This window comes from Falco peregrinus, chromosome Z, assembly GCF_023634155.1.
Source record: "Falco peregrinus isolate bFalPer1 chromosome Z, bFalPer1.pri, whole genome shotgun sequence".
In the NCBI taxonomy this organism is placed as follows: Eukaryota; Metazoa; Chordata; class Aves; order Falconiformes; family Falconidae; genus Falco; species Falco peregrinus.
The window spans coordinates 48,722,049-48,749,729 of NC_073739.1; the positions used below are offsets into that span (position 1 = coordinate 48,722,049).

Consider the following 27,681-nt stretch of genomic DNA (forward strand, 5'->3'; position numbering starts at 1 on the left):
AGCAATACGCAACACATACAATCCTATATTAAAAATTTGCAAGATGCTGAAGATGGATTTTTCTTTTTCCTACTTGCCCATATTCGGAAGTGACAAACACTAGAAATCCTGCGACTATTTTCCAGTTGACCTGGCTCATATAAAAGGTAAGTTATCTCAGAAGTTAATTATGTGGTTTTGTAGCTCACACAGCCCTCTAGGATATAAAACAAGGAGAAGGCTCTCAGCTGGGCTGATGTTATCACATACCCAACTGAATGTAGTCTTCCAGGAACATTTCAACACAAACACAAAGGACCATGTTTTCCCTGTTCTGAAGACTGCACATCGAGAAAGAAAGGGCCTAAACTATTTTTCTCATCAAAATTCTAACATTTTAGTGTACCAAAGGGTAGAACAAGTAGATGACATGCAGAGACCACTCTTGCACTCTTAAAAAAAACCAGTATCACATACTGCTGAAAATTATAGTTTCCTGTTTTTTATTATAACAGAAATACCAATTATCATAATATGAATATTTATGTAAGAATATACATAAATATTTTAACATAAATATTAGATAATTCTTCTATTTTGGCAATATTATATCAAAAAAAGAACACTGGTTCTGATCAAGTTTATATTAGGTAGTTTGCATGACATGCTACTGATTAAACCAAAAGAAAAGCCGAGGTCTTTTGACAGATGAAATAAACGCTATCTTAACAAAAAAAAAAAAAAAAAAAAAGGAAACCAGAGGCAAGACCATTTGTCTCTTAATTAATGTACTTGTCTCTTTCCGTAATTTACGAGCTTTTTGTATCTTATATACCTATGAGGCTATCATTGTCTCCTCCATAATGATGCAACCTAACATACTCTGAACCAGCTTACCTTACAGTCAGAAAGAAGCAATACCTGAAAACTCTTCGGTTAGTGATAACTTTGCTTTTACCTGTCCCAAGTCATTAGGCTGAAGATGGTAATTTTTTCTTTTTCTTTTGACAAAATATGTCAAAAATTAGCTACTTGATTATTTTTGTAGAAAAGTTATTACCTGAAATACTCAGCAGTATTTGCACAACAGCTGCAACATTATTTTACTCATATCCCCATTTGCTCTCTAATTTTTGATCAGAGCTGCGAATATTGGTTTAGGTTGAGATCCAAACAATTTTAGCTGAATCTTTGTTTGAATATAATCTAATCATGAGTAAAGTCTAAAAAAGTAGCTTATATATTAAGAAATCACAGCAAAGAAAATAAAATATTGAAAAAATAATTCACACCACACGTGACAGAAGGAAGTCCTTTACATTTATACACCAATAATTTAAGACTTGCAGGTGTGTATCAGAAAATTTACTAGTTTTCTTTGAGTATTGACTTTTCCTGCTTTAGGCAGTTTCTGTTCTTTCCCCTTCCCATTTTATTTTATATATTTCACCTGCCGCAAGCTGTGGGTGCAGTTTCTTTAAGGTGCTGAGCAGACTTTTACAGGGCTTCTTAGGAAACTGCTTCCAGTTGGTGCTCTTCTTATCGTCTGATCTAAAGCACAGAGGAGGGGAAAAGGGATATATAAAATACAAGCCATTTAAAAAATAATAGCTTCCACAGCCCTAAGTCGCTTTATTTTCAGAACATAGTAAATTAAAAAAAAAAAAGAAATTATTTTGAAAAGAAGTCTTGTCACTGTCCCTATTTGTCAAAAATAAAAAAACCAGGAGTGACACAATTCAGGACTTATTTTCCTCAGACACAGAACAGTATAAATCGAGTTAGAAGTAAAGTCTTCTCCAGCCTGTAAGGAGAATCTGCATTAAGATTTGGTTAGACTCTTTAGCTTAAATTTTACTTAGCTGATTTCCCTTTCAGAATTTTTATCAGTCTTGCTAATATAATTTAAGCACACTAATCTGTATGTGATTACTATGCGAAGTCTATACTACCATAAACCTGCTATACTGCTACAAATAAAGCCAGTCTGGAATACATGAACTTGTTACTGTAAAATGCTGGAAGACCAGTCTGGTGGCTTTATAGTCATATAGTACACTGTGACACCTCTATGGCAACCCAGTTTTTTCAGCTTAAGCCACAGGCTAGCAGGAACTAGGAAGACTGGGAGTTCAGTTCACAGTCTGAAAATGATGTGGTTGATTAAGCAGTGGGATAAATTGGCCTCAAGGGATGCTCATCTTTGTTAGGTACAATGCCAGACCTTGTTTAAGCAGTTGACATAAAGAGAGAGAGAGAGAGTAGGGAGTCAATCCTGAGAACTCCTATGCCTTTTTCTGGAAGACAGAAGGTGGGGAAGAACTGTTGTAACAAGGAATAAAACGAACCTTGCGGCTGCAAAGCCTTATCAGTTATTACTATCCAAGCTGATGCTGTCACTGCTTGTTCTGCACTTTGCAATTGGCATTGACACAGAACTGTCTTAAGAAGCAAGCCAAAGAATCAGGAGTTAAAGAAAAAATACAGACTTATGGATGCCTTTGCCCATTTTTTCTCTACCATAATGGCATGCCTATAAACAATATAAGTGGTACTGTTCCAAATACGTAAGGGAAAAAAACCCTGCTATAAAAATAAAACAAACTCTCAAATCTTTGCCCTAAAAAGGATACCTTCCTTAAGCAGCTTTCAATGTTACTTTCACAGAGATAGTTTAAAACCTCCAAAAAAAGGCATTAAGGAAGATGCTGAATGAGTAAAAGGCCTTCAGTATTTTTTGGCAGCAAATAAAGCTTCAGTCTATGATAAGGAAGATAGCAGCAAATTTGCTCTAAAAAGACATTAGGCAGACTGATGTACTAGAAAATACTGAATTTTTCAAACATTATTCTTCTATTATGTAGTATTCCAAAGTTAGCAACAGTGCTGTTAAATGCTTTTACACCTTTAAAAAAAAAAAAAAAAGCAGCAGGTTTGCCACAGAAACAAAGAGGGGCAGAAACAGGCATGGATAAAATGAAATGGAACATTAATTTTTACTCACTAATAACACAGCATTTTAGAATTCTGTATGAGCTTAACACAAGTGCTTTATGGAGATTTAGTTTTGCCTACACATCTCCAAAACTGAAAAACATTCTCATTTCCTGGTTAAAAAAAGTTTTATAACACAGGTACTAACACCTCACATTTACCCAAGTCAAATGTTACAGATGTCAAATTCCTCTGGAAGTCAATAAGTGGTACAGGTGAGATATATGCATAACATGCAGCAAAAAAGAAAAATGCCAGTTGACTACTGAAGGAGAAATGGACTTATAAGACAGTAAAAGAAAAGATGAAAAATATTTCCAGTTGAGTGTCTCGTAAGAGCTCAGCCACTGGTAGATTTTTAGTTCAGTAACCAATCCAGGTAAGGCTGGTACTTGTTCTTTCGAGCAGTCATCCCAACAGAATCTTGACATCCTTATCTGCCTGCTAAATCCCCTGTTTCTCTTTCATTTTTCTGCAACCCACTCTTCAACTTCCATTCTATTTATGACCAGGTATTTTTCACTGCAATTATCTCCACACAAACAAATTATCTTCCTTGAATTTCTTCAATACATTCTTCTTTCACAACACCTATTATGATTATTCTTTCGGTGGCATAATACTTCAACACACAGTGATAAAAAAATGGGTATTTTGCAACGTTTTTAATGGGGACCTAGGGGAAGGAGAAAAAACCAAATAAAAATAAACTTAACCTGCTCCATTGTTCAGCATTTCCTTTGATGCTACTAATAAAACAAAACATTTCAGTAATGTAAAGGAAACATTTGTTTCAGCAGAGGAAGGGTCCTTTTGACACAATGAAAATCAAGGATGCGTTCAACTGACCCATATATCAATTTACTAATTCCAACTCAAGTTAGTAAAAAAAATAAAGTTCGCGAGTTAAGAAGTGACACAAGATGAAGTAAAACTATATTGTCACAAACAAAAAGATGTGCACTTTATTTAGGGATGTTCACCTTCGTCTTCAACTAGCTCAGATGCCTCTTTCCATTTATGATCTAATTAAAAATGGAAAGGTAATTAATAAAGTTACTAAGTTAAATACCTGAAGTTTTTTCTCTCATTGAGATACATTACAGAAAAACAGAAGAGTTACTCTGACTTAGCCCCTCCTCAAGAAGGTGAGAGGAAACTTCATGCAATGCCTTAAATTTAAGAAAAGCATTAAACCCATGATAATTAAGTGAAAATGTTTTAGATTGAATGTAGTCAAGACACCAAATTTAGCTTGACTGATTTCACAAAAAATCTGGCCCTTGTAACTTGAGAAATATTTCTTTATTAACACTAACATGAAGTGCTCTGAGTGTAAGACAGCATCAAAAACTGACACAAAGGGTCCTGAAACACGTTCATACTAATAGTCACTGAACACAGGCAAACCAAATTCAAAAGCGGTAGGTCAAGATGGAAATGTAAGAAACGGTGGGGCACGAAAAAAAAACCCAAATCCCAAACACAAACCAGGAACAACTTCTCTTCCTCTGTCCTAGCTTTTATCCCCTTACCTTAATGAGCTATACTGGAAGTGGCAAAACAAAACAGAACACATTACCATTGTTACTAACTTCATAGCAACATCTGCATCACATTTTTAATGTCAGCACCAAGTGTCACCCCTTAACTTAGTAAATCTTAATTTGCTATGAAGCATTAGAAATAAGAAAAAGAACAGAGGACAGTGAGAAATAGACGATATCAGATAAAAGGGTATTTAAAAAAGTTTTATCTCCTGAGCATTTCAGCAATCTCTCCCTCTACAGATAAATGTAAAAACTCCACAGAACTTACATGTACACCATGTTTGTGTCTAAATCAATGCACACAATATCCTGTGGTGGATCGTACAGATCAAAGTATCGTGAATCAACTCCAACAATAAATGGAACAGGTGCACTGAGTACGGTGGCCAGAGACAAAGGACAGAGAGGGATATATGGACATTGCCACTGAAATGGAAATATCATCTGAAGGAAAAATTAAATGAAATCAACGCATTAAAACAAGACAACAGATACAGTACAATAAAAGCCAAGAAGTTACATGCCTCAAGTCGAAATGACAGTTACACTGTCAGAAAAAATTCTTCAAGTCTGACCACTAACTTATAGCATATCTCTTAGTAATCTATGCAAAAAACGTTGATGATTCTAACAGTTATAATAATAAGATATGCTAGAGCACTTTAAATGCTGTTTCTGGGAAAAATGATCATTTAGTGCATCAATCATTTTAACTTTAAAAAGCCTTGTAATAACTGTGGAGTTTGAACTGATTTCTCTCACTGCTGTACAGAACTCTTTGTACTTACAGCTACCACAGCTTCAGCAACTCCTGTCAACACAGCTGGTCTAAGAGAATGGAGGAGGATCTTGCCTTCTAGTAATACAAAGAGTAACAGAGTGGCACAGTTTTCCGGTCCAAGATTCATGAGCAGAGTGCTAAAGTTTGCTCCACTAAAGGGTGGATGGGAAGGGAGAAGAGAATAAGAATGTTACAGGATTTAAAAAAAATAAAATAAAAAAATCACTACTGTCAAACTTCTGACAACTGTTTGGAACCAACTAATGTATATTACCATACATTAAATGTCTATCTACTTATCTAATACCTATCACCTCAGTATGAGACTTACACTGCCACAAATAAACATTAATTCAAATTCTATCACTAAAGAAACATACGTTATACCATGCTACTGGTGAGTTTGTGTTGCTTATGGCACTCTCTCTCATATATGCGCAGGCATCTTGTCTTTGTAACAGTAAAAGATCTAACTGGTTAACAAGTAATCCAAGCACAAATAACACTAGCAGTTTCATATGATGGGTTACCTCAGGCAAAAATAATGAACTAATTTGATCTTAGAATCACAGTATCAAATTCTAATACTAGTCAAGTAAAATCAATCCATGATTCTGATAGCAACATGCATTTCTATAGTTTGTATTCCATTTCATCTGTTTGGACTGTACACATTTACAAGTTGTAATGGCATATGTAAGAGCACAGGGATGTAAAATATGTCTTTAGAAAAGCACTTGCATGCTACTTCGTGGTTTGGTGGCAGGCTTTAATTTTTCACTTAAGAGGCTGTGTAAGTTGATTAAACATGGGACTCTTCTGCATATAGAATATTGTATGATAATTTTTAAGGGAAGAAAAAATAAAAAAGGGAGAATATTTTTATTTTTAACTTAAAAACTACTCAGGCAAAACCCCATGTCATCATACCGAACTACAGCCCAGAAGATGCAGGCAGTACCCACAGCGATTGCATCAACCTTCAAGCACAAATACAAATTTTTAGGTATAATTACAAATTTCCAAAGTATCTGCATACTTGTGCATTGACTGATTTTACACATCTGCTTGATATAAATGTCTCTCTTGGATCCAAAAAGGGAAAAAACCAAGATAATAGTCTATGTTATTAAAAAAAAAGTTGCTTACTACACAGGTTTTGAAAAGACAAGATATTTAAATACATACATATTTTTTCCTTACAGCCTGCTGCTTCTTTCTGCATAGTTTCTACAATAATCTGGCAATTCATCTTTATTTCGGGATAATTAGTGATGCTATTCTTCCACAAGGGACAGGTCTATGTCAGAAAGACACACCGTATAATATTATGAATGCATATTGAGGTTTCTGTTTATAAAATCTACTAATATTGCAGTAATGTTTGGCTTCCTTCTATGACTTAATTCCTATTTACCTCTGAATTTTTCAAGTACCATACATTTAAAGCATTAATAATGATACCTTAATGGCAATGGTGTAGAAACTGGCTGAGACAGTATTAATGCATCATGGGCAGAAAGCTGAAACACAAAGTAGTATGATTGATATGGGCAACTCCAAGGTTAATACAGTTTAATATTCCAACATAAACTTATATCCACAGTCTCGTAAACTGCCTGGCAGACAGAGTCACAATGCCATGCGAGGGAAGCAAATCAGTGACAATCTTTGGACTTGTGTTCACTAGGTCAACACAGCATGTATTAGTCACTGAAACGATTCTCAGAAGTTACAGGAAATTGCCTGTGACTCAGTGTTGAACATGTCACTGCTGCTAGGTGATTAAACAGAGAAGCATAAGAGACAGGGCCCCGGGGGACTAACCTATGACCCACAGTAGTGGGTGGACAAGTGAGAGAAAGACAGAAAACAAACGGCCCCCACGGAGGTAATGCAAATGGTGCCTATAAAATGAATAGGTAATACGTGGCAGAAATTTCAAAGTGCGAGTAGGATGCTGCTACCACCTGCATCACCTTAAGTCCAAAACAGTTTGCTTTGCTAAGTTACCCGAGGTTTACACAAATAAAAGAGAAGGCGAGCCCATTCATCTCTTCCCATTTTCCTTCCTATAGATGGGTATTTAAAACTCGGAAAAAAAGCCTAAAGGAAGAAACCAGGCTTTCAAAAGCAAGAAAGATGGTTTGCTGTTACTGTAACTAAAAATGGAAACGAATGTTTTGCTTACCTGCACAAGAATTCTTGGCCTTTGTGGTGAAGGAAAAGGTATATTGTGCATAAAATGGGATATGTGCCTGCAAAGAAGACATGATGTTACAAAATCAGCACCGGGGAGTAATTAGGGACTGAAAACAGTGTTACTCGCATTTTGGAATTACTATGGTACCATGTTTTAGAAAGGCTGTTAGGATTTATTTACTGGTTTGATAAGTTTCAGAGCCTACCTATGCAAACTGAAACAAAGAAGCTCCATTCACTCACATTTCATGCATGAAAATTAATACTGGCAGCTTCAGATATGTATACAAAAGATAAGAACACACTGGCACTTAGGCAAGCCATTTAGAATCCCAGGCAGCCTCACCCCATGCTACAGAGTTTCCAACGAGGCTTAGCTAAGAGAAACTATACGCTTTACTGCCAGATGTCTAATACAGTTTTGAAGGTAACATTGTATATCAGCACACTTTTAGGACCACTAAAAGCATCCTCTACAGAGTTTACACCGACAGACAAACAAAACATGAGCAGCAGTTGCTGTGCCTGGAAACAGACACCGGTGTTTCCTCAGCTTGTATTTATTAACCTAAAATGCGGGACTGCAAAGGTTGGCATGTATCTTAAAGCTCAGCCGTCTTCTGTGTTTGACACAGTTAAGACAAAGGTAAACAGGCTTGACATTCTCTAACAGAAAAGCCACGGTAAAATTCAGTTCACTTTCCTGGCACTGCAAGAGCCACTACTATTAAACAGAAGCAACAATAATTTCTATCAATACAACATAAGCTACACAGTGCAAGCAAGAGGATGGAGCAAATATACCAACTAAGTGTGACATGTATAAATCACATGATTTCTTGAGCTGATACAGCTACCTTCCCACATTAACTTGAGAAAGGTTTTACTTACTTTTCAATGGGAAGAGGATGAGGTCCAGAGACAGACAGTTTGTAGATGAACATAAGAAATTTTCGAAAGGCTTCAAAGAAAGGCCAGTGTGAGAGAAGGCAGATGCATTTGTTGGAATTGATGGACTTGGAAGTAACTGCTTTCCTCTCCACAGCTGTCAGGAGACCCAGCTGCAATTGTTGTTTTTCTGTTAGCAGCTCCCGCGGATAAGGCTCATAAAACTGAATTGCAGCACCATAAACCTAAAAGATGAAGAAAACCAGCTGAGCATACCCAGTATTTAACAGCAGACTGGGTTAGAAATTTCGAAGCATCCGTAAGTGCCTGGTGTTCACACACATGCTATACTGCTTTTGCTGGTAGCTTGTGAAATGACCTTTTACATATGCAACATACACAAAGTACACTTATAAACTAAATTCTTTGGACTCTTGTGCCTCTCCATCTCTCTCCTTGCACTATTCCTCAACAAAGTATTCATATTCAGTAAATTGAAAGGGAAGGATAAAAAACGATTGCTGTGACAAAACCTTATCCATTAACCATTACGGTAAAAAAAACCCCAAAGACCCACAACAACAACAAACCAGAAAAACGTGATCAAAAATCCAAACAAACACAAAAATACCTCATGAAATGCTAGCATTCAGTACATTACCCTATCATTACCACACTAAACAATAAAATTATTTTAGCTTTGACTTCACTCATTTTATTAAGCTAAACAGCTATTGACCTTTTCTAATACTTCTTCCCCATTTGTCAGTTTCATAACTGACTGAATTATTCTGGCAAGCTTAGCAAAAGCAGAACAGGGAAAGATGGATACTACAGCATATATTCTCTTGGAGAAAAATACTGGCTGCTATTGCATTCCTCCTTGCAAAATAACTATTAATATATTGGAGAAAGACTTTTTTTGTTGATTGGAAATGGAGGAATATAAAATTTCCCTGATAGGGGACTGAGGCAGAGTGGAAGCTGAGCTGTTAACACTAATCAAGCTAAGTTGCTGTTTATTAGTCACAGAGAGCTAATCACACATTACATTCACTTATTCCTTCATGCAGTTCACACACAAACAGACACAGCTGGCAAGCTGAAGTAACAGCTGCGAGACCAACCTCAACCAAGGTCTCCCTTGCTTCATCAAGGTGTACCTATAATCCTGTCGTTCTGTTTGTGTATAGCAGACACTGACTTCTCACATGTGGGCTGAGTCACGCAACACACTTTTGGTGCCCATGTGTGCTAGTGGTCTTGTACGGATTCAGCAGACTGCTGGTGTCTTGTGTCTATCACTTCATGTGAATTCAACACGATCACTGGTCTCAGGAGCTCATCAGTTCTTCAGAGCCTTTCAGATGCTACCTTTCAGCACATACTTTTCCTCCCCCTACCCTGTTGTTTTTCTGGTAATTATTTTCCTATTCACACACACACAGATACTTACAGAGCCCAATTACACAAACTCACAGAGTGGCTTTTAAGTCAACCATAGGAAAACTGTTACCAACTTAAACATTGCCAATACATGTGGTACGTGAACATCTCTGTACCATGTAGGCTATGTTTCCATTCCCAGAAACTTCTTTCTTGAAAGAACAGGAAAATACATGCACTGTTATTTTGGTTTTGTTAAGTGTATGGTTCAGCTTACATGGAACTGAACAGCACATAGTCTTGCAGCTATTTCCTGTTTTGGTTTACTTCTGCCTTACACACAGGCTCAAGATTTAACAATTCATTTTGTAGTATTTCTCAAATACAGAAGAAACAATGCCTATTTATCTCCACAGCAGCCATCTGAACTAAAAGAAAAAACTAGACACAGCGTGGAGCCATACCTTTTCTGCAGAGGAGCAGGTCAGTACAAATGTTGAGAACACTGGTAGTGGATATTTGGTTTGAGGGTCCCAGCACTCTATAGTAGCCCCCATTGGAAGGCAGAAGAGTGGTACAGATTCCGACAGCGGGAATGACTCATAGTCCTCTTGAGGATATCTGAAAATCAAGCCTTCAGAATAAGAGAAGGAAAAATTAAGTACATTTGCTCTGTAAGCCCAAAATAATGTAAGCAATATATTTTCCACAATATACACCAAAGTCTCTTGGTTATCTGGACTTTATAGCTGAAGATTACATCTGCAGAACAAGAAAGTCTTTTATTTGACAGTAAGACTAAGTCATCCAAGTAACAATCATTTAAAAGTTGTTTATGAATACTGAAGCACTCCCTCTTGGTAACTGCTCAGAAAAGAGTACACAGCAAAAACTCATTAAAGATTTTTAATTTAAACCAGTTTATCTGTGCTATTTAAATGTGCTGTTGGAATAGATTTTATTACAAAGAAATTCCTCTGAAGAAAGTAATAATTTCTCTACCGTAAAACCAGCAGCAATACCTCCATTGAAAATAGGATGAACTAGCTGACTGTCCACATTTTTTGCTCATCCGTCAATATGTTCAATTAAAACAAATTGTTCATTCAGTTTTCAGAAACATATCTAACCTTGCTGGTAGACAACAGGCACACAAGCATTGGTTTACTAGTGGTGTTTATCTAGCTTATTTTATGATGCACTGACTTCACTATCTATGCTTTCCACTTTTACTTGTTAGTTTACTCTTTTCAAAGAAACTTTGTGCACTTAGTGCTCCACAGAAACTCTTCAGGAAGTTAAAATTCTTTTAAAAAAAAAAAATCTGTAATCTGTAGCAATGCACTAAAAACCTTAATAAAAGCCAGACGTAAAAGACAAGACTTTTTGTCTCTCCTCAAATAAGAAACAATTGAATAGCTGTGGAACTGAAGGAACACATTTTAATTTTCAAATTAAATGAAAGATGTTGCATTAGCTGTGAAAGATAAAAAGAAATATGAGTATGGTTGAACAGAATTTTTAATTACTACTCCTCCATCATCACCAACACAAGCAATATGAAGACTTCTGTTACAGCTGAAATGCTTGCTAAGCCTTCTGCTAAAGCATCTAAGCTACCAAAGCTGTCATCATAAGAACAAAATTAATACAGAACAATGCTATTCCTATTAAGGTGCCCTTCCCCTCCCCCCGCCCCAGGATAGAGTTAGGAGAGCAAAGACAACATTATAGGAGTTGATTTCCAATGACATGCTCTAGGAACAGAATTCTGACAGACAGCACTTAAAAGTCTTTAAAGTATTATTTGATTTCAACAAGGCATTCAAATCCTTCTGTTAGCATGTTTAGACAGTCTGCTTCTAAAATTACTTACCAGCTTTATATGCTAAAGAGTTAGAAGCTGGCACAGACTTCTTGTAACAAAGGTATACGCTGGAACCCCACTAGAAGACACAAGTTTTATCTTAGAACCAGCAAAGACAACAGGCAACAGAGAAATCAAGCATAAGCATTCGTATATACTCCCACTCATAAACAAAGCAGACATTTAAATAAAAAGTGTTATAGAATAAAATGACTGGTTGGCTGCTGAGTGCCCGTAAATCATGAAAACAAGAATTGACCCTTCTCACATTTCTTACAGGTTACAAGATTTATGTTAAATAGTCACACCACCACATTACTCTTTGACTTACAGAATAATAGGAAAAAGTGAAGCTGATACTTTGCAGCTTCATGTTTTCTTGGTCATTTAAAAGGAGACTCTTATTGGAACCTCATCAGCAGAAGTCAAATTCTAAACATCATCACTTGAAGCTTTTCCCATACTTCCATAAACTGATTATTTACATAGTGTTTTTGCAGTTTGTCTAAATACACTCTACCATTCAAAAAAACTCCACTTATTTCAGCCCAAGTAAGCTAAATGCAAAACAGGCTAAATAAAAGCACATGAAGAAACTATAAGCAGTGGTTATCGTTCTTATGCGTCTTAGTAACATAGGCATTATTGCTAACTAGAAAAAAGCATTTGTGATTCATCCTGAGTGCCAGCATCACCGAAGAGGAGGGGATAATTAAAAATAGATAAATAAATAAAAAAATCCATCACACAACTCCTAAATAGCACCTAGACATGAATATGTAACAAAGTAGTGAGTAATCAGTACAAACAAGTAATTCCTAACATGAAAGGAAATCACAGCTATAAAACTTACAAAACTGAACTGTGATAGAACGCAATGATAACAGTGCTAAGAGTTTAAGAGGCACTCCTATGGGTTTGTTTGAGGGTTATGGAAAAAAAAAAAAACAAACCCAAAAAGCAGAACTCATTTTTAAATACTCACCATACCACAATTTAAATTCTTATCAACTTTGCAGAAAGTATGAGGAGGGGTTTCTCCTTTGCTGGTAACAATTACGCAGATATCCGTCACTGCCAATGAATTTTGAGGTCGTATTGGAGAAGCCCTTCGATATGTGATAAAGATTCGTTGAGAAGAAGCTGAACTGTTGTTAACATTAGCACAACGACCATAAGGAGTAGCTTGAATCACCTCGCAGCCTGAAATGATGCGCTCCTTCCCTTCATATAGAACTCTGCAGACAGGAAGGAAACAAAATATTCTGTGCATTCAAGTATATATGAAATTACTTGAACAAATTCACAGAAATTGTCCATTTGTTAGCACCCAATGTCATCCTTGCAACATTCTAATACGCATTTTATATACTTTCATCATGCACAATGAGGCAAAGAAACTGTTCAGAAATATTTAAATATAAGAAATCTCTGTGGGCACAAATCATAGTCTTTGTAGTAAACATAGGAAAACAAAATCAAGCCATAATGAAAGGGATTTAGCTACAGAATTAGTAGGAATGCTGCACTATCAATGAAAATTAAACACAAAGGAAGCTTTACACTGCTTGCATACATTTCCATCACTAAAATGTCTGGAAAGTAATTTCAAGCTTGACTTTTTCTTTTCTTTTTTTTTTTTTTTAAGGCATGCTGTTGCAAAAGAGCCACAGAAGACAGAAGTGTGCTCCCTAGATGAATTTTTACAGACAAAAACCCCAAGCTCAGTAATGATTTACATCCATAGTTTGAATAACATTTAGGGGAACGACAACAACAACCACCACCTAGTACTCCATTCCACAGTAAAGGAAGACATAACTACAGTTAACTGTACTACTAGAAAGCACAACATATGGCCTTACAGCAACATTCACATGGTACCTGGATTTTCTAGCCAGATCACTAGTTTAGAACACCATACTCTTAGCAGGAAAAGAAAAATCCTTCATGGCTTCACAGCAGCTAAATGAACTAAAAAGTTCACACACCGTCTTTCCCAAACATAAGCTCTTAGGAAGCAACCATAAGAAGAAATGTGGAAGTCAAACTGCGCATCACTGCATATTTTTGATGCACAGCTGCAATCACAGGGCAATATCTCCCATTGCACACCCCAATAAGCAATGGTTACATTTGCTTGATTCTCTGCAGTATGTACAGAGTACTAGCCACCCACATGAGTCTTCATCTTTACAATACACGGCAAGATTTAGGTTAAAGGTAACATATTACAACTTGCTACTTTGTGACCTGCAGCTTTCCACATGTCATGTATTACAACTTCAGTTTAAAACAAAAAATAACCATACAATGTATCTTTTACTGTCCCCAAAATACCCTTGGTTAAATGCTTAACACGCTATTAGTAAGTGCAAATTTGAAAACTTCAAAAAGTCATGTGCATAAGCTAAAAAAATCCAAACCAAAGCAAGCAACCAACAAAAAACCACAGCTTTTTCCAGATCAAATAATTCTCAGCATTTTCACAAAAAAATATATATACTATTAAAATTTCCAAATTACTTAAACATTACTGTCCATCTTCAAACTGGAATATGCAAATATTACTGTTTAGTCTAATTCCACAGAACAAATGTGTATCTTGTTACAGTATTGAGGATATACATAAACTACAGTCCTAGAATATTTCAATAAACCAAAGAAATCACATAATTTGGGAGTACGTTGATGTAGCTACTAGGCTGCCACATAAATTTATTCAGCTAGTTCATGGAGGACAATATTCTTGCCTTCGATAATTGTTTCGCTTGTAAGAAGTCTTGATACTCAAACTACTATTACTTTTTAAACAATGTGTAACCTCAGGTTCAAAACCAGCCTAACACCAGTGTTTCCAAGTTGAAACAAGTTTTAGTATACTTGCTACAGTTTCAAGATACGTACAGAGAAAGTACAGGCTTCACATTACTTCTAAATTAACTCATCTTCTCAAAGAACATGTATTTTGCTTTTTTAATTGGGTTACCTACTTCCTAAGTTTAAAAAAGCCCCAAAACTAAACTAAACAAACACAAACCCAACAACTACAATGGCAGCAGCTCTCAGGCCACCTTCACTGTGCATGGAGTTTACATGAAATCTTCACATCACTGCCTTACATTATTCAGAAGATAATATTAACAGAGCAGCCTCCAATAGAAATTTCAGTTCAGTTTTATTTTGATGTCATGTATTTTAAATAAAATCCACAAATTTAAAGTTATTCCAGAATCATTTGTCAGCTGACAGCTTTTGAGAAGGAAAGCCTTATTAATCAGACAATTCCAGCAGTCCAATTTAGGTTTACAAGTATTCTCAGAAAAATACTTAAAGACTGAAGAATATCTCAGTTGTGCAAACACTTCTAAGGGGTAAGGGGCTGAGCAGTGTTCAAGAAAACTGTAACAGTGGGTTCACCTCCCATCAAAAGCAAAAAGAAAATGAAAGCAACTTTCACCCCTACTTCAATACCAGCAGAAGTAGTATTAAACCCACACCATTTCCTGACCTAACACTCAGTACTGAATTTCAGAAAACAAGCAAACAGAGGAAAATCACCCCCCATGGATCACTCAAATTAAACAATTATTTTAATGATTCAGACAAATACATTCAGAAGTCATGCATGAAATATTTAACACGATACCCTGTACACACAAAGTCCTCCCTGAGAAAGTAAGTAAAACTTACTTGTTTAAACTTCCCCTTGTCTGCCTTTGAATAGTACTGAACAGGGTAAGACTGGTTTCCTTTTCCTATGAGCTTATACCTTGGCCTTCACCCTAAGTATACCTTATTTGCTACATTATTCTATCAACTTCAATAAAGTTTAATTTCAAGCAAAACTTTACCTACCATTTCCTTTAGTAGGTCCTTTTTTTTGTAAGAAAGGCCAAAAAAATCTTTTATCTTCATAAGGCCATTTCATATTGTACATGGAAGTTCTCTCATGACCAGTTTTACTTATTTAAAGGTATACTTCAATACATCAGACAAGAGTTCAGAAAAGATAAATACTACCTTCTTGCAGCTCTTAAAAACCTTAATCCACAGAAAATAATTTCAGAATAGTTGGACTGTTGGAATTGTACTGTGTGGGACTGCTCTCTGGCCTTGACTTCTCTATGTCCAACCACATTCCTGCCTCTCACAGCCCTTATGCAAAGTAAGTATTTATAATAACCTTTCCTGTCTCATTTAGGAGAAGGCAGTAAAGGAAATAAAATAAATATACTAGGCAGTAGAAGGGTCAGAGAAGCATTGGGTCAAGTAGGGAAAAGATCGACTTATCTTTTATTTCTACTGCCACTACTATTATTATTTGTCTAAACATACAAGTGATTCGTTTCATCATTACTATCCTAGGCTGTTCCAAACACCAACTACAGCTGTCACACTGGTGGGATTTAAGGAACAATGGAAGATGTTGGCTGTTAAGAACATATTCCAGTTTCTATTATGCTTCTTGAAATCTCAGTTCGCTTTCATTTTTTAAATACATCTCTTGTAAAGCAAGATACTCCTGCAGGTATTTTCAGAAACCAGATACAGTAGGTGTTAGAAATTGCAAAACCACTTCCACTTGGAAAGCATTTTTCTGTCAGATTTTCTTCTGTTTAAGAAACAAGTGCTGGAGCTCCCCCATATTCCTAACTAAAGTGTAAAACAAAGAGAGGTGAGATCTTGTCTCACTGCACAAAACAAATCTCAGATCTCAGTTCTTGTCCATTTCTGGAACATTAGCAAAAATATTGGTTAGGAAAGCAACAGAATGACAAATAGCTGAATTACCCAAATGCAACACCCAGAAGCACAGCACATGACCTAACTATGTGCAAGTGAGCACCTGCAGCAGGGAGTCACTAGCAGCTTACAGATGCTTCAACCCAAGAATCAGTGGAAGAATAGGAAGGAAAGAGGATGGAGGAGGGTACAGAAATTGAGAACACAAGGACAATGGCAGAGAATCAGCAGAGCACGCTCCCATCTCCCCCTTTCTCAAAACAGTATTTGTTTCATTAGTTTCCCTAAAAATAGCCCTGAAAGAAATACAGAGACACACATTTACCAAGAATCATCTGAATGCTGGGGCTACAAGATAACTCAGTTTCATACACACACACACATATAAACAACCTTGACAGAAGACTATGGACTTGACTCTTTCAAGGGATACATTCTTTCTCGAGCTATTAAGTCCGCTCAGCCTGTCAGCTGACTTAATGGATATGTAAGGCTGAAAGATAAAATGCTCTTTCACACTTGGTTCTTTTTAATTAAAAGAGTATAGAACAGCATAAATTAGTCTTCAGAATGTACATACATCTCTTGCCCAAACTCCACTTTTATTTGAACACATTGAAATTCGTAACAACACAAAAAAGTTTGCTCTAACAATTTCTTGCACGTAGTTGCAAAACAGCAGGAACAGCAGGGGGAAAACACTCATATGCATCATTGCACAGAGAGAAAAGCCTGCCATGATTTGTTAGGTGTGACACTCTAACTAGAGCTGTGTAAAACAAAATATAGAATAAATACCACTTGCCAAATACCACAGTTTTCCACCAATAGTTTTAAAAAGTGTCTCTTTTCAGGAAACCCTTAGTCAGCCAACTATTTGCCTATTTTGCTTATCAAATATTCCTTATGAAAGCTACCCAAGCATTCAAGCTCCTAAAGTTGAGGGAGACGTGAAAAAAAACATGCACTAGCAGAGTTGCTTCCATAAAGGCACATGCTGAAGACTGATGGTTTAGGAATCCATGTGAGGAACTCCTCAAAATTCTTCCTTCTGCTAGAACTTACTGAAGTTTGACATACCATTCAAAAAACAACTTCATACTGCAATTCCACACAGTCAAATCCCATTGTAACAGTTATCTCATCTTGTAGTGTCAGTCACACACATGGGAACACACTATTTTAAAAATCCACAGTTTCACTGAAGATTATTATAACAAAATTTAGATTATCAAAATGAACTGAAATTAGAATGTACCATGTTAATTATACAACTTGAAGAGCAAAGATCTTGCCATGTAACTCACTTCATTACTAAAATTTCACTATCGGTTTCTTCCTGACTGGACTCTACTTGCCAGTTAGCACTCAAACTGCAGGTCAAAAGCAGGATATGTAGACATTGTGCCTAATGTGCTTAAACTTATACATTAAATCTACTAAACTTATTACAGCTTACATATAAATGCATAGGGTTTTTTCCTTTACTCTTTGCTATTTATTTAATAAATAAATAAATAAGGAAACACACATACACTCCTTATTCTGCCATCATTGTAACCGTTCCCCTCACTCATGTTCCATTTTCTTTCTCATTACATCCCCAGTAATTCTACAACATCATTATCCAAACCAGAAAAGTGCTATATAGAGCAATTTAGGCAATACTGTAGAGCTGCATGAGTTATTACAGATTGAGGACGGACTATAATATCCACCAGCTCAAGATCTTGGGGGATTTTGTGGGTTTGGTCCTGAATATTTACATTAAACTCAGGATCCTATAAGCAACAAAATTAGTTCAGAGTTTCCCTGCCAGGTTGCCCCCTGCATTTCTTAAGCACTGAACTTAAAGCATTGACTATATCTAAAGCTCTCAAACACAGTACCAGTATCTCTTTAGGAACTTACACCTCAGACATAAAAAAACCCTGGGTTTGAAATACAAGAATGATTAGAGTTACCAAGAGACTACATAATCCAGTGTTTGCAGCCAACCATGTTGTGTAAGCAACCTCACAAATACTGTGATCTGACAGTAAGGCAGGCTACAAGATTCTAGGTAGGTGGCTAGGTAGGTGGATAATTTTAAGATCTGTGTTTCAGTGTCCTATGATTTTTAAGTGATATCTTTTAAGCATTAAAGTGAATCCCACTAAGTGGTAATTTTTGTCTCCTGAAGTCAGAGCTTTCAGATTAAACACGTTATATTTTTGGCTTTGCACTATACCATTTCAATTTTGTACTATTCTTTCACTTTTCATAAAACTGCAGCAGAGAACTTCTTTTCTCACATTTAATTTGCGCCATCTCTCTATATATCTCCTGTCTGTTTAAGTAAAATATTATCATTCACTCTAAAAAGACAAGTTCACTAGAAGACTGACACTTTCTTCAGCTTATTTCAGAAAGAAAATACAACACAGATACACACAATAAGCAATATAGATTCAAAGACAATCTGTTTTTAAGTTTTCTCACATCTGTTTTCATCATCATCTATGCAGAATAAGATTTTATTATTACTGAAGGAGGAATGGAATTCTTATAGAAATCTCACCCAATGTCAGTAAGAGGTGGTTTGTCCCGGCCTCTCTTGTAGCAAAGAAAAAGTTCAGGACTCTTTAGACTTCCATAGTTTAAGTTGGCTTGAAGGGCTGTAGGGGTGGCTTCAACACAGGTGTATCCCTCTGGGACAGTTTCACCAGCTGATTTAATTATCACAGCAATGTCAGTAATTGGAGCCTTTGGACCAGTTGACGTTGTTTCATGTCTGCTTATTTCTTGGTCCAGAAGAGTTGCAGTATCTGTATCAGTGAGCCCTGCCACTACAAAGTAGTCAGCCACCCGTGGACCTTTGTCTTCTATCATGGTTATGTCAGTACTTCCTGGGGAAAATAAAGAGAAAGAAGTCAAACACTCTGTTTTCAAGCTAAACCCCTTCCCTCAACAAGTAGGAGAATTGAAAATCTTTAAAGAAACTTTTGCAAATAAAAAATTTCCTACATAAAGATTTCATGAAAATTCTAGGAAAACTCCAAAGCAAACTTTGATTTCTGCTGTTCAAAGAAATAGTATTGTTGGTAACTGGATTTCAGTTCTAGCACTGAAACAGTCACGTTTTAGTACAAGAAAGTTTAAGTGAGATAAAAACCTCAAACCTCCTAACACAGCAGCTACACAGAAAATTGCCTGGCATTAGCTATTAGACCATTCAAGTTCTTCACAAGCTATACATTAATGCAGCTATGCCTAACTTAAAGCATCTATATTTTTCATCCATTGCTTAGTGAGTAACTTGACTACAGAATCATGCTGCTTTTTCTTTTTCTTTTTTTTTTTTTTTTAATTTCATTTTTGAGGCAACAATTCCAAGTATAGGCTCACTACCTTTGGCACATTTCCTCCATTTTGTTTCATAATCTAGACCTAACAGTGCAGTCTTGAGACGTTCAGCTGGCAACTGCAACATCTGGAAGTCGTTTACAAAAAAATCACACATCCAAACCCACATTTCATCAGCTGATCAGGCTGTACACACAATTGCTTAGCTGCACATTACAGATCTAGAAAGAGTTGTTCTCACAATGCTGGTGATGTTCACTAAGCATATGATTTTAAACCTGTGAAATGCAAGTTTCTGTTAAGAGCAGACAGACTATGCTCAAATATCCCAAGTACAATTTCAAGTATCCAGTCTCATGAAATACCTAAAAGCTGAATGAGAAATACTTAAACAGTAGTGGCCAAGCAATAAAACTGAATACTATTACACCCCTTCAGGGAGCAAGGAACCACCTTCTTTTAGATCTCCATGTTTCTATCACATTTCTGGGGATCCCTTCTAGAAAACTAACCAAGAATGGAAGCTTGGTTCCCAACTTAGAAAACAAGACCACCACAGTTGCCAAGGTACCACCCAGCAAGAAGTGGCGGTCCATGGGTATTACCAGCTAACAAGTGCACCAAAATTGGAAGTCTTCTTGTATTTAGAATGTCCTAGTCTGATAATTGCAGGAACACTGGCCTCTGCCAACAGAAAGGTGGTGTGGTGGAGATAGCATAATACTGTTCCCTGCAATGTGGTTTCTCCTCCTGTTCTTATCCTGCTCTTTCTTACCGAAATTACACTGAAAAGATATGTCACATCTTCACACTTTTATAAGACTACTAAAGATTGTTCTCAAAAGTGTTCTGTGTACTCAGCTAAAGGAAAAATCAGTTATGCATTCTGCATGCTTACTAAGAAAACTTAGCATAAGATGATGAAATTTACGCACCAACCACTATTTTGCAAGGTACTGTAGCATGACATGGAAGTAGGGAGGGGAAGGAAAATAACTTCATGCAAATTTGTGATACTTCTGTACTCCAACTAACCCCACTTTTTATTTTCTAACACTGAAATGACAACTTTTCAAATCCTTTCAAACTTGAAAGAAGAGTACCGACACCCTTTAAAAGACTCTTCTCCTCTGCAATATTTTTCCACAATGCTTTTCATAACATCACTTCAGTGTTCTCTAAACACTTTGGCTAACAGCTTTTATAGGGCAATCCATAAACAGAGATCCTAGGAAGAGACACAGAAGTGTTTGACTCCCCTGAAAAGGGGAAAGCCATTGCACAGTTCCTCACAGGACTGCATTTTCAGACCTAAAAATATAGGGATGCTGTATCAGGAGATATGAAAGGCTCATTCGATTTGTCAGGTGTTCAGTGCCTAAGTCTCCCAAAGAACAAGAAAATTACTCCAAATCCACAGCAACTTGTGGAAACTTCTGAATCACCTTCAGCTACAGAACTTGCAGAAGTTTACCCTTTTTACTGTCGTAAACAACATGAAATTAGTGATAAAGCCCTTTACAGGTAAGCGAGTCAGCATAAAATGCAGGGGTAATGGCTTCAACTTGATCTCATACAAATTGGTCCTTCCATTAAAAGGTCCCTCCCCATACTGCCACTGCTCATTCCCACCTTCCCTTTTGTCCAGAACTATAGTTTGTGCAATCACGTAACGCTCAGACTGAATGCTAACCTGCCAGAGACTGTTTAGTATTCAAGCAGAGCAGTTCTCCAATGATGCACTGTGTTAGCCCAAAAGCAGCAGCGGTATGCCCCTTTCAGTAGCAGCACTGACTTGCACTGGGTTAATCATTAAACAGTGGAGTCTAAGATGTTTCAGTCTGCCTCGTAAGATGCTTGGACTTGTTCACAGAATTACAAAAATAAATAAACTAACAAACCTCTCCCTGTTCCCCTTAAAAGAATAGAAAGTCATGAACCAGAATATCTTGTAATCTGGAAAGTACTGCTCACACTTGACATATGTGAAACCAAATTACTGGAACAAGCTGCTAAAAATAGCAATATAGTTGGCATCATATAAAGTTAAAAAAACAAAACAAAACAAACAAAAAAAACCCTAAAACAAACAAACAAACCCCCAAACCCACCTTTGTTAAATAATCCAGACTTTTATTACCTGCTACACGTTCACACAGCTTGGTATCACGTTTTCTCAATGCAACATTAAAATTGTCACCCATGCTTAGGTTTACCACACAGCAGGAAATAAACCAGTAACACTAACAGTGTACGTCAAAAATCTCACAACAGTTTCTATTTTTAATCACAGCTATAGCCCCTGGACTTGCGTTAATATTATCCTTTAATGTGTTTTAAAGTGAAAATTTAGCTTTCGTAAATGGTAAATGGAGGGAGAAAAAATTTAAGGACCTGAAAAATTAAATACTAAGATTTGGAAATTTAGAACACAAATGAAGAGAATCCATTCCCACATTTTTACCAGTAAGGATCAATAGAACTGTAGTAACTCATTGCTAAGGAGCATACCCTTACATCTATGATTTTATATTTTTCTCTTAGCCAAGTCTATGATTTACTTCACAGAAACTCTGTGTAATATATGGCATGCAGAAGTCAAAGTCACCAGACAATTCAGCTGAAAAACCTGGCACACAAGCACCATATGTCAGCACAACATTTAGCAAGTTTGTCAAAATGTTCCGAGTCTCTCAAAACAGCTCCCTTCCTTTTCCACAACAATAAGAGAAGTAAGGTTTCAAGTAAGCAGTGCAACTCAGCTCTTCATGAATTTATTCTCCAAATTCAGAAAGATTTAAAGTAACACAATCTCTCAAAAGAGAACTTAAAGTAATAGCTCTTATTAAGCCATGGTTATCATCCTTAATGCAATAGCTTTACAAGTACAGATAGACACTAGCAGGTAGCCACCAAAACAAATAGAAACAGGAGAATTCAGTTAGTCTATAGGCATACTTTGCCTTCTGAACTGCAGGAAAAAATAAACATATAATCTGTGTGGGAACAAGATGAATCCACTGTCATTTTCCACTATTTTTTTTTCCTCACATAAGAATAAGTACATACACTGCTCCTTTTAATAGACAAGTGAAAAAACGTTCTTTGTTTGGTTGGTCAAGAGACCTATCTTAAGTTTTATCATGGCAACTTTTCCCCAGCATAATTTCAAGGGATACTGGCCTCTGTTAGTTTTCAATGAGACATCACAAGACTAACAGGAAAACTCAACATTTAGAAAATAATATTGGGATTTTTATTCTAACACCCCATTCCCTTGTAGGGCAAAATTCAAATACAAAAAAAATCTAAAAATAAAAACTGTTACCTTGGTGTTGGATGATGAAAACACTAGCTATATTGAAAAAAAAGTCAACATAAAAGTCCCAAGTAGGAATTTATTTTTTTTTTTTAAGTCTACTTCAGTTCCTGTCAAACTCAAACAAAACCTGGGAATTCTGTTTTAAGAGTGTGAACAGTACTGTCTGAGGAATTACAAACTTCCAAGTCCACACAGATCCACAAGTGCTACGGAGAAATTATTGAAGTTAGTTTTCCAATTCACTCATAGGCCACCAATAGGGAAGTTTGCTACCAGCAGTTTACAAACAAAATTATTTTTTAATAAAAGGAGAAAAGATAGGAAGTCTTCAGATAAGAGATGTTCTTTTAAATTCCCCTTGCGCTTCTAAAGGGAATTCCTATTGGAAGTAATTAGTTTTGTAGATGAAAAACAAAACCAACCTGCACTGACTGCACTTAAAGGCGGTTAGTACAACTAGTCTAAGTCAAGAGATCCATTTAGCACAAATATATAGGAGTGAAAAAAACCCAACTTCTTTTCACTGTAAAACACCAGAATATGGCAAAATGTTCTCTCCTACAGTCCATTTAAGTTTGACCTCTCTAAAAAGACAGTCTTTCTTACAACAAAAATGGAATTTTAAAATTCTTCCACAATGTTCTATCAAAAATACAGTAACTCAACTATTAGTGTCATATGGACCATAGCCCTTTCGTGAGGAGACATTTTATCATGAAATTGCCTTGGGGAAAAGGTTTCCATTCTTAGGATCACTTTTATGAATTCTGGACACTTTTGAAAAAAAACACATTATAAGAAATTACTTGTTTATTGACTGCTGTCTAAAAACACCAGTTAGTTTTTTTCTTTCAATGCAGCTAGACTGCATTTTCCTCTATTTACAGTTAGCTGAAATACAACAAGGAGCTGTTCATGCAAAGATAAAAAAATTTGTGAGAGCATGAGAGCAAGTTACAAACAGCCACCATGAAGTAAAGATGACAATGTAAGTATTGTATCTGTATTTCAGTTCATAGCTATGTTGCTTTTATCACGTAGTAACAAGCTTTTCAATTCCAAAATGGAGATTACTGATTTAAAGCTGTTGGTCTTCATTTACAGATATTGCCATAACCGAGGACTCCTGTTCTTTAGACATAACAAAAAGTTTTCTTCTGCATTATCTGCAACACAGAAAAAAGAGACTTCTCTAACATACACATTTGTGGAAGTCTGTTTCAGCTACCTGTCATATTCTTGAGTGACAGTAAATAATCATCTTAACATTACTGTATCCACAACTATTGTCCCAGAACTCCTCCATTTAAATCCATTAATGAACATCATTTGCTTTACTACTGCACTGGCTATTTGCAGTGAAGTAACATTTGCTTAGAATTCTCCGTAAGCACAGTACTTCATTTCTCAAGTATGCAGTTACAGGAAAGTGCTTGTCTGCTTATCTGAAGTACAGATAAAGTGCAGCAGAAGAGAGTACTAGCAAAATTAGTACACTAAAACTTTCATATCCTAAGAATTTTCATTTATTTTCTAATACTATTAAACGTTAGAAAGTTCCAAGAAAACATGCATGACATGCAATTTTTATCTTTTTAGAAAGTCTGAGAGTACGATTTCAGCCTTTCATTTCAGTTTTTTATTTTAAGATAGTATTCATTGGAATAAAAATCTGTTCTGAAAATAGTATGCGAGGTGCAAAACCCATTAACCTCATCAAATGTTTAGGCCACATTCTTCATTTTTGAAAAAGGCTCTTGGAAATGATGCTAGGAGGGTGATCTGGCAGGCAGCATGTATAGTCTTAGAAGCTTTCAAGTATTTCAGAAAGCGTTTTGAACAAACTTTGGACATCAGTGATAGCAAATGATTAGTAACATTGAATGTATTGTTAGTAGTTTGACTTTAAGAGAATTAGAACACATCAGTTGTTCAGGGCAAATTCATGTTCCAAGGGCTGTGCCTGTCCTGCTGAGCGCACCGTGAAGCACCGGCAAATCCTTCTGTTCAGGAACAGCAGCTCCCCAAGGGGAGCCCCTCCAGTGGGTGGATGGGCTGGCAGGGAGCTCACATGGGCAAGGAGCTCAGCAAAGCCAGGGGAAAGGTAACTCCGGCAGAGACAGATCGCAACCACCGACTACCGACTCGGGAAACCCCCCAGGCCCAAAAGAAGTTGAGACTGAGCATGTGAACTAACTGAGAAGTGAGAGGATTATTTGACAAATGGGAAATGGAGTAATGAAGGAGCTGGGTAACTGGTAACCAGCGAGGGGTGATGTCTTTGTATGCTTTTAAACTGTGCAAACAGTGTGGCGGTTTGACAGGCGGAGACCCGGGCATTTGTGGGTTGGCACCCAGCTCCCCGCTTCGTGCAAACCAGAATAAGGACGTAAGGAATGTCGCACCTCAGTGTGCGACCTGGTGCTGCGCGCCCACGGGGCAACATCGGCATAACTACTACGCCAAATAATGTTGTGCAGAGCACCTACAGCACCAACTCAGACGCCACGAGCAATGTGGCCATATAAGTCTAACTATGGTACCCTTCCTGGCCTATCAACAGAACTTTTGCAGCTATTTTATTTTCAGGACCACACAGCAGTGTGGTCCCACCACCATGCAGGCCTCCCATGCTGAATCAAAGAAACTTGGGCACGTCTGAACCAATCTCTAACACAGTTTAGATTCAGTCAAAAAAAACCCAGGCTAATACAGAAAATAAAACATTGTCCTCCACTTCCCAGGAACTTTCACGCCAGTAGAGACAAGAGGCCATTTCTGCAGAAAAGCTTTTCATTAATTAGAAGTCTTTCATTCCTAAAAATTCATGGCATAAGTTACACTATGTCCCTTTGAACCCATGATAAAACGATGGAAGTCTAGAATTCTAAGTACAGGTCTGTCCTAATCCTAAAAATGCATTGAACGTTGAGTTAGCCTTTAAAATTAGACTGGAAAGCCAGTGTAAGTCTAGAAACAAATGGTACAGGTAAATGTGGTTTTTGGCAAGTGGACTTGAAGAAATGGAAACAGAAGCTTTATAAAACTGCATGCCGTGGAAAAGGAAATGGTTTGCCATAAATTCTAATCTGATAATTTACATACAAATGCCTTATTTGTATCTGACACTACTAAGGAGAAGGTATTCCAGGAAACCTGTGTACACACTTAGTCCAGAGTAAGAATAACCACCCATAGCATGGGTTCAGAGGTCGTTTTTTTTAAAGCTTATGTGCAGGTAAATCCTTGAGTAATTACTTCTTCCTTTCAGCTACTGGAAAGAAGTGGCACAGACGCTGGTATCTCTGTGAATAAATAAAATAAATTTGTCAAGCATGTGTGTGGATACCAAAGGTTTTTTCAGTTCACTCCTAACTGGAGTACTGATCTTGCATTTTCTTAAAAACCCAAACAAACAACAAACAAACAACAAAAAAACCCAACAAACAGTTGCACAGGGTCCTGGAAAAATCAACTTGGTCTTAAAAGCCTCTTATTTCTTCATCTGTGACCACTCTACTACCTACAAAGAAAACTCACTGCATACTATACACAAATTGAATTTAAGAAGTTCTCTTTTTTACATAGCAAGTCTATGAAATAGAGTTGACTTCACTTATACAAATCTCACTGGCTTCAAATTCTGCTTTAAGCAAATGTCCCCTAGAAATGCATGAAACCAGATCAGTACAAGCCTAATATCAGAGAGATGGCAGCCAGTTTCATAGACAAAACACAATCTTCCTGCAACTGAAGACACTGCAGTAAGTAGCAGTAAAGTAACCATATTATCTTATACAATGCTCCCTTGAAGCAGATGCCTTTTTAATACTTTATGAGAAAGACCAACTCTTTCTTATAATCGTGACCTTTCCCTTCACTACTCACGTGAAGACTCAGAACTGAGATATTCTTGACCCTAAATCACAAATAAAACTAAAGCCATGAAGACCTTTTTCAACCTATTTTCAATATAATCCAAGTCCATACACCTCTTTAACCGAAAATACAGGTGAACTGATGGTCAAAGAAGTGAAATTATAACGGCATTTTTGCAAGTGATTGATGGCTAACATACAATTTTGCAGTTTATTAAACTAATTTGTATCTTCTTTCAGATACTGACAGTGACCAAAAACTACAATGTGTGGAAACTACTGCTTAGGAAGAAGTGTTTGCTGTGTGAAAGCCTACAGTATGCATACATAGACGACCGAAGAACTTAGACAAGATGGGATACTTTCCTCATAACCAAATAACATTTTTAGAAGCAGACTGCATAGGAAATACATTTTAATCCAGACTGAAGAATAACTTCAGCAATTTGTGTGCAATGTGGCTGAAATATTTATTTTGTAAACAGCCTGGACAGTTCAGATTTTTAAGCAATGTAGATGTTAAGCACAACTTGGAACTTCTACACAAATGCAAGCGAATTATACCCAGCTATTGGCAGTAAAGAAGTTGCAAGAAAAATGTATATGCATTCTGCTCTGAGATTTACTCTTAAATAAACTGGCCTAAAGATCATAGATCTGCTAAACTAAAAGACAAATACTCTACTGGATGGATACAAGACAGTGTGTCGGGAAGTCATTGTAACATTTGGAAAATCTATGGG

The 27,681-nt window shown here is 36.7% G+C and overlaps 1 protein-coding gene and 1 long non-coding RNA gene across 7 annotated transcripts in view; one reads left to right on the plus strand and one right to left on the minus strand.

Moving 5' to 3' along the window:
* Positions 1-27,681, minus strand: part of DENND4C (DENN domain containing 4C) — a 78,120-nt gene that overhangs the window by 33,501 nt on the left and 16,938 nt on the right. For all 6 annotated transcript variants that reach the window (XM_055791036.1, XM_055791037.1, XM_055791039.1 and 3 more), the window contains exons 2-11: positions 18,954-19,281; positions 12,633-12,885; positions 11,657-11,726; positions 10,245-10,414; positions 8,398-8,639; positions 7,496-7,562; positions 6,769-6,827; positions 5,312-5,456; positions 4,792-4,967; positions 1,430-1,530 (exon numbers count right to left, since the gene is read on the minus strand). In XM_055791036.1, the coding sequence (XP_055647011.1) occupies positions 1,430-1,530; positions 4,792-4,967; positions 5,312-5,456; positions 6,769-6,827; positions 7,496-7,562; positions 8,398-8,639; positions 10,245-10,414; positions 11,657-11,726; positions 12,633-12,885; positions 18,954-19,264 (1,594 nt within the window). In that variant the 5' untranslated portion in view covers positions 19,265-19,281. The remainder of the gene's footprint in view (positions 1-1,429; positions 1,531-4,791; positions 4,968-5,311; positions 5,457-6,768; positions 6,828-7,495; positions 7,563-8,397; positions 8,640-10,244; positions 10,415-11,656; positions 11,727-12,632; positions 12,886-18,953; positions 19,282-27,681) is intronic.
* Positions 5-27,590, plus strand: LOC114013505 (uncharacterized). Its single transcript, XR_008744803.1, has 3 exons — positions 5-146; positions 10,197-10,263; positions 27,179-27,590. It is a non-coding gene; the product is annotated as an uncharacterized LOC114013505 (long non-coding RNA).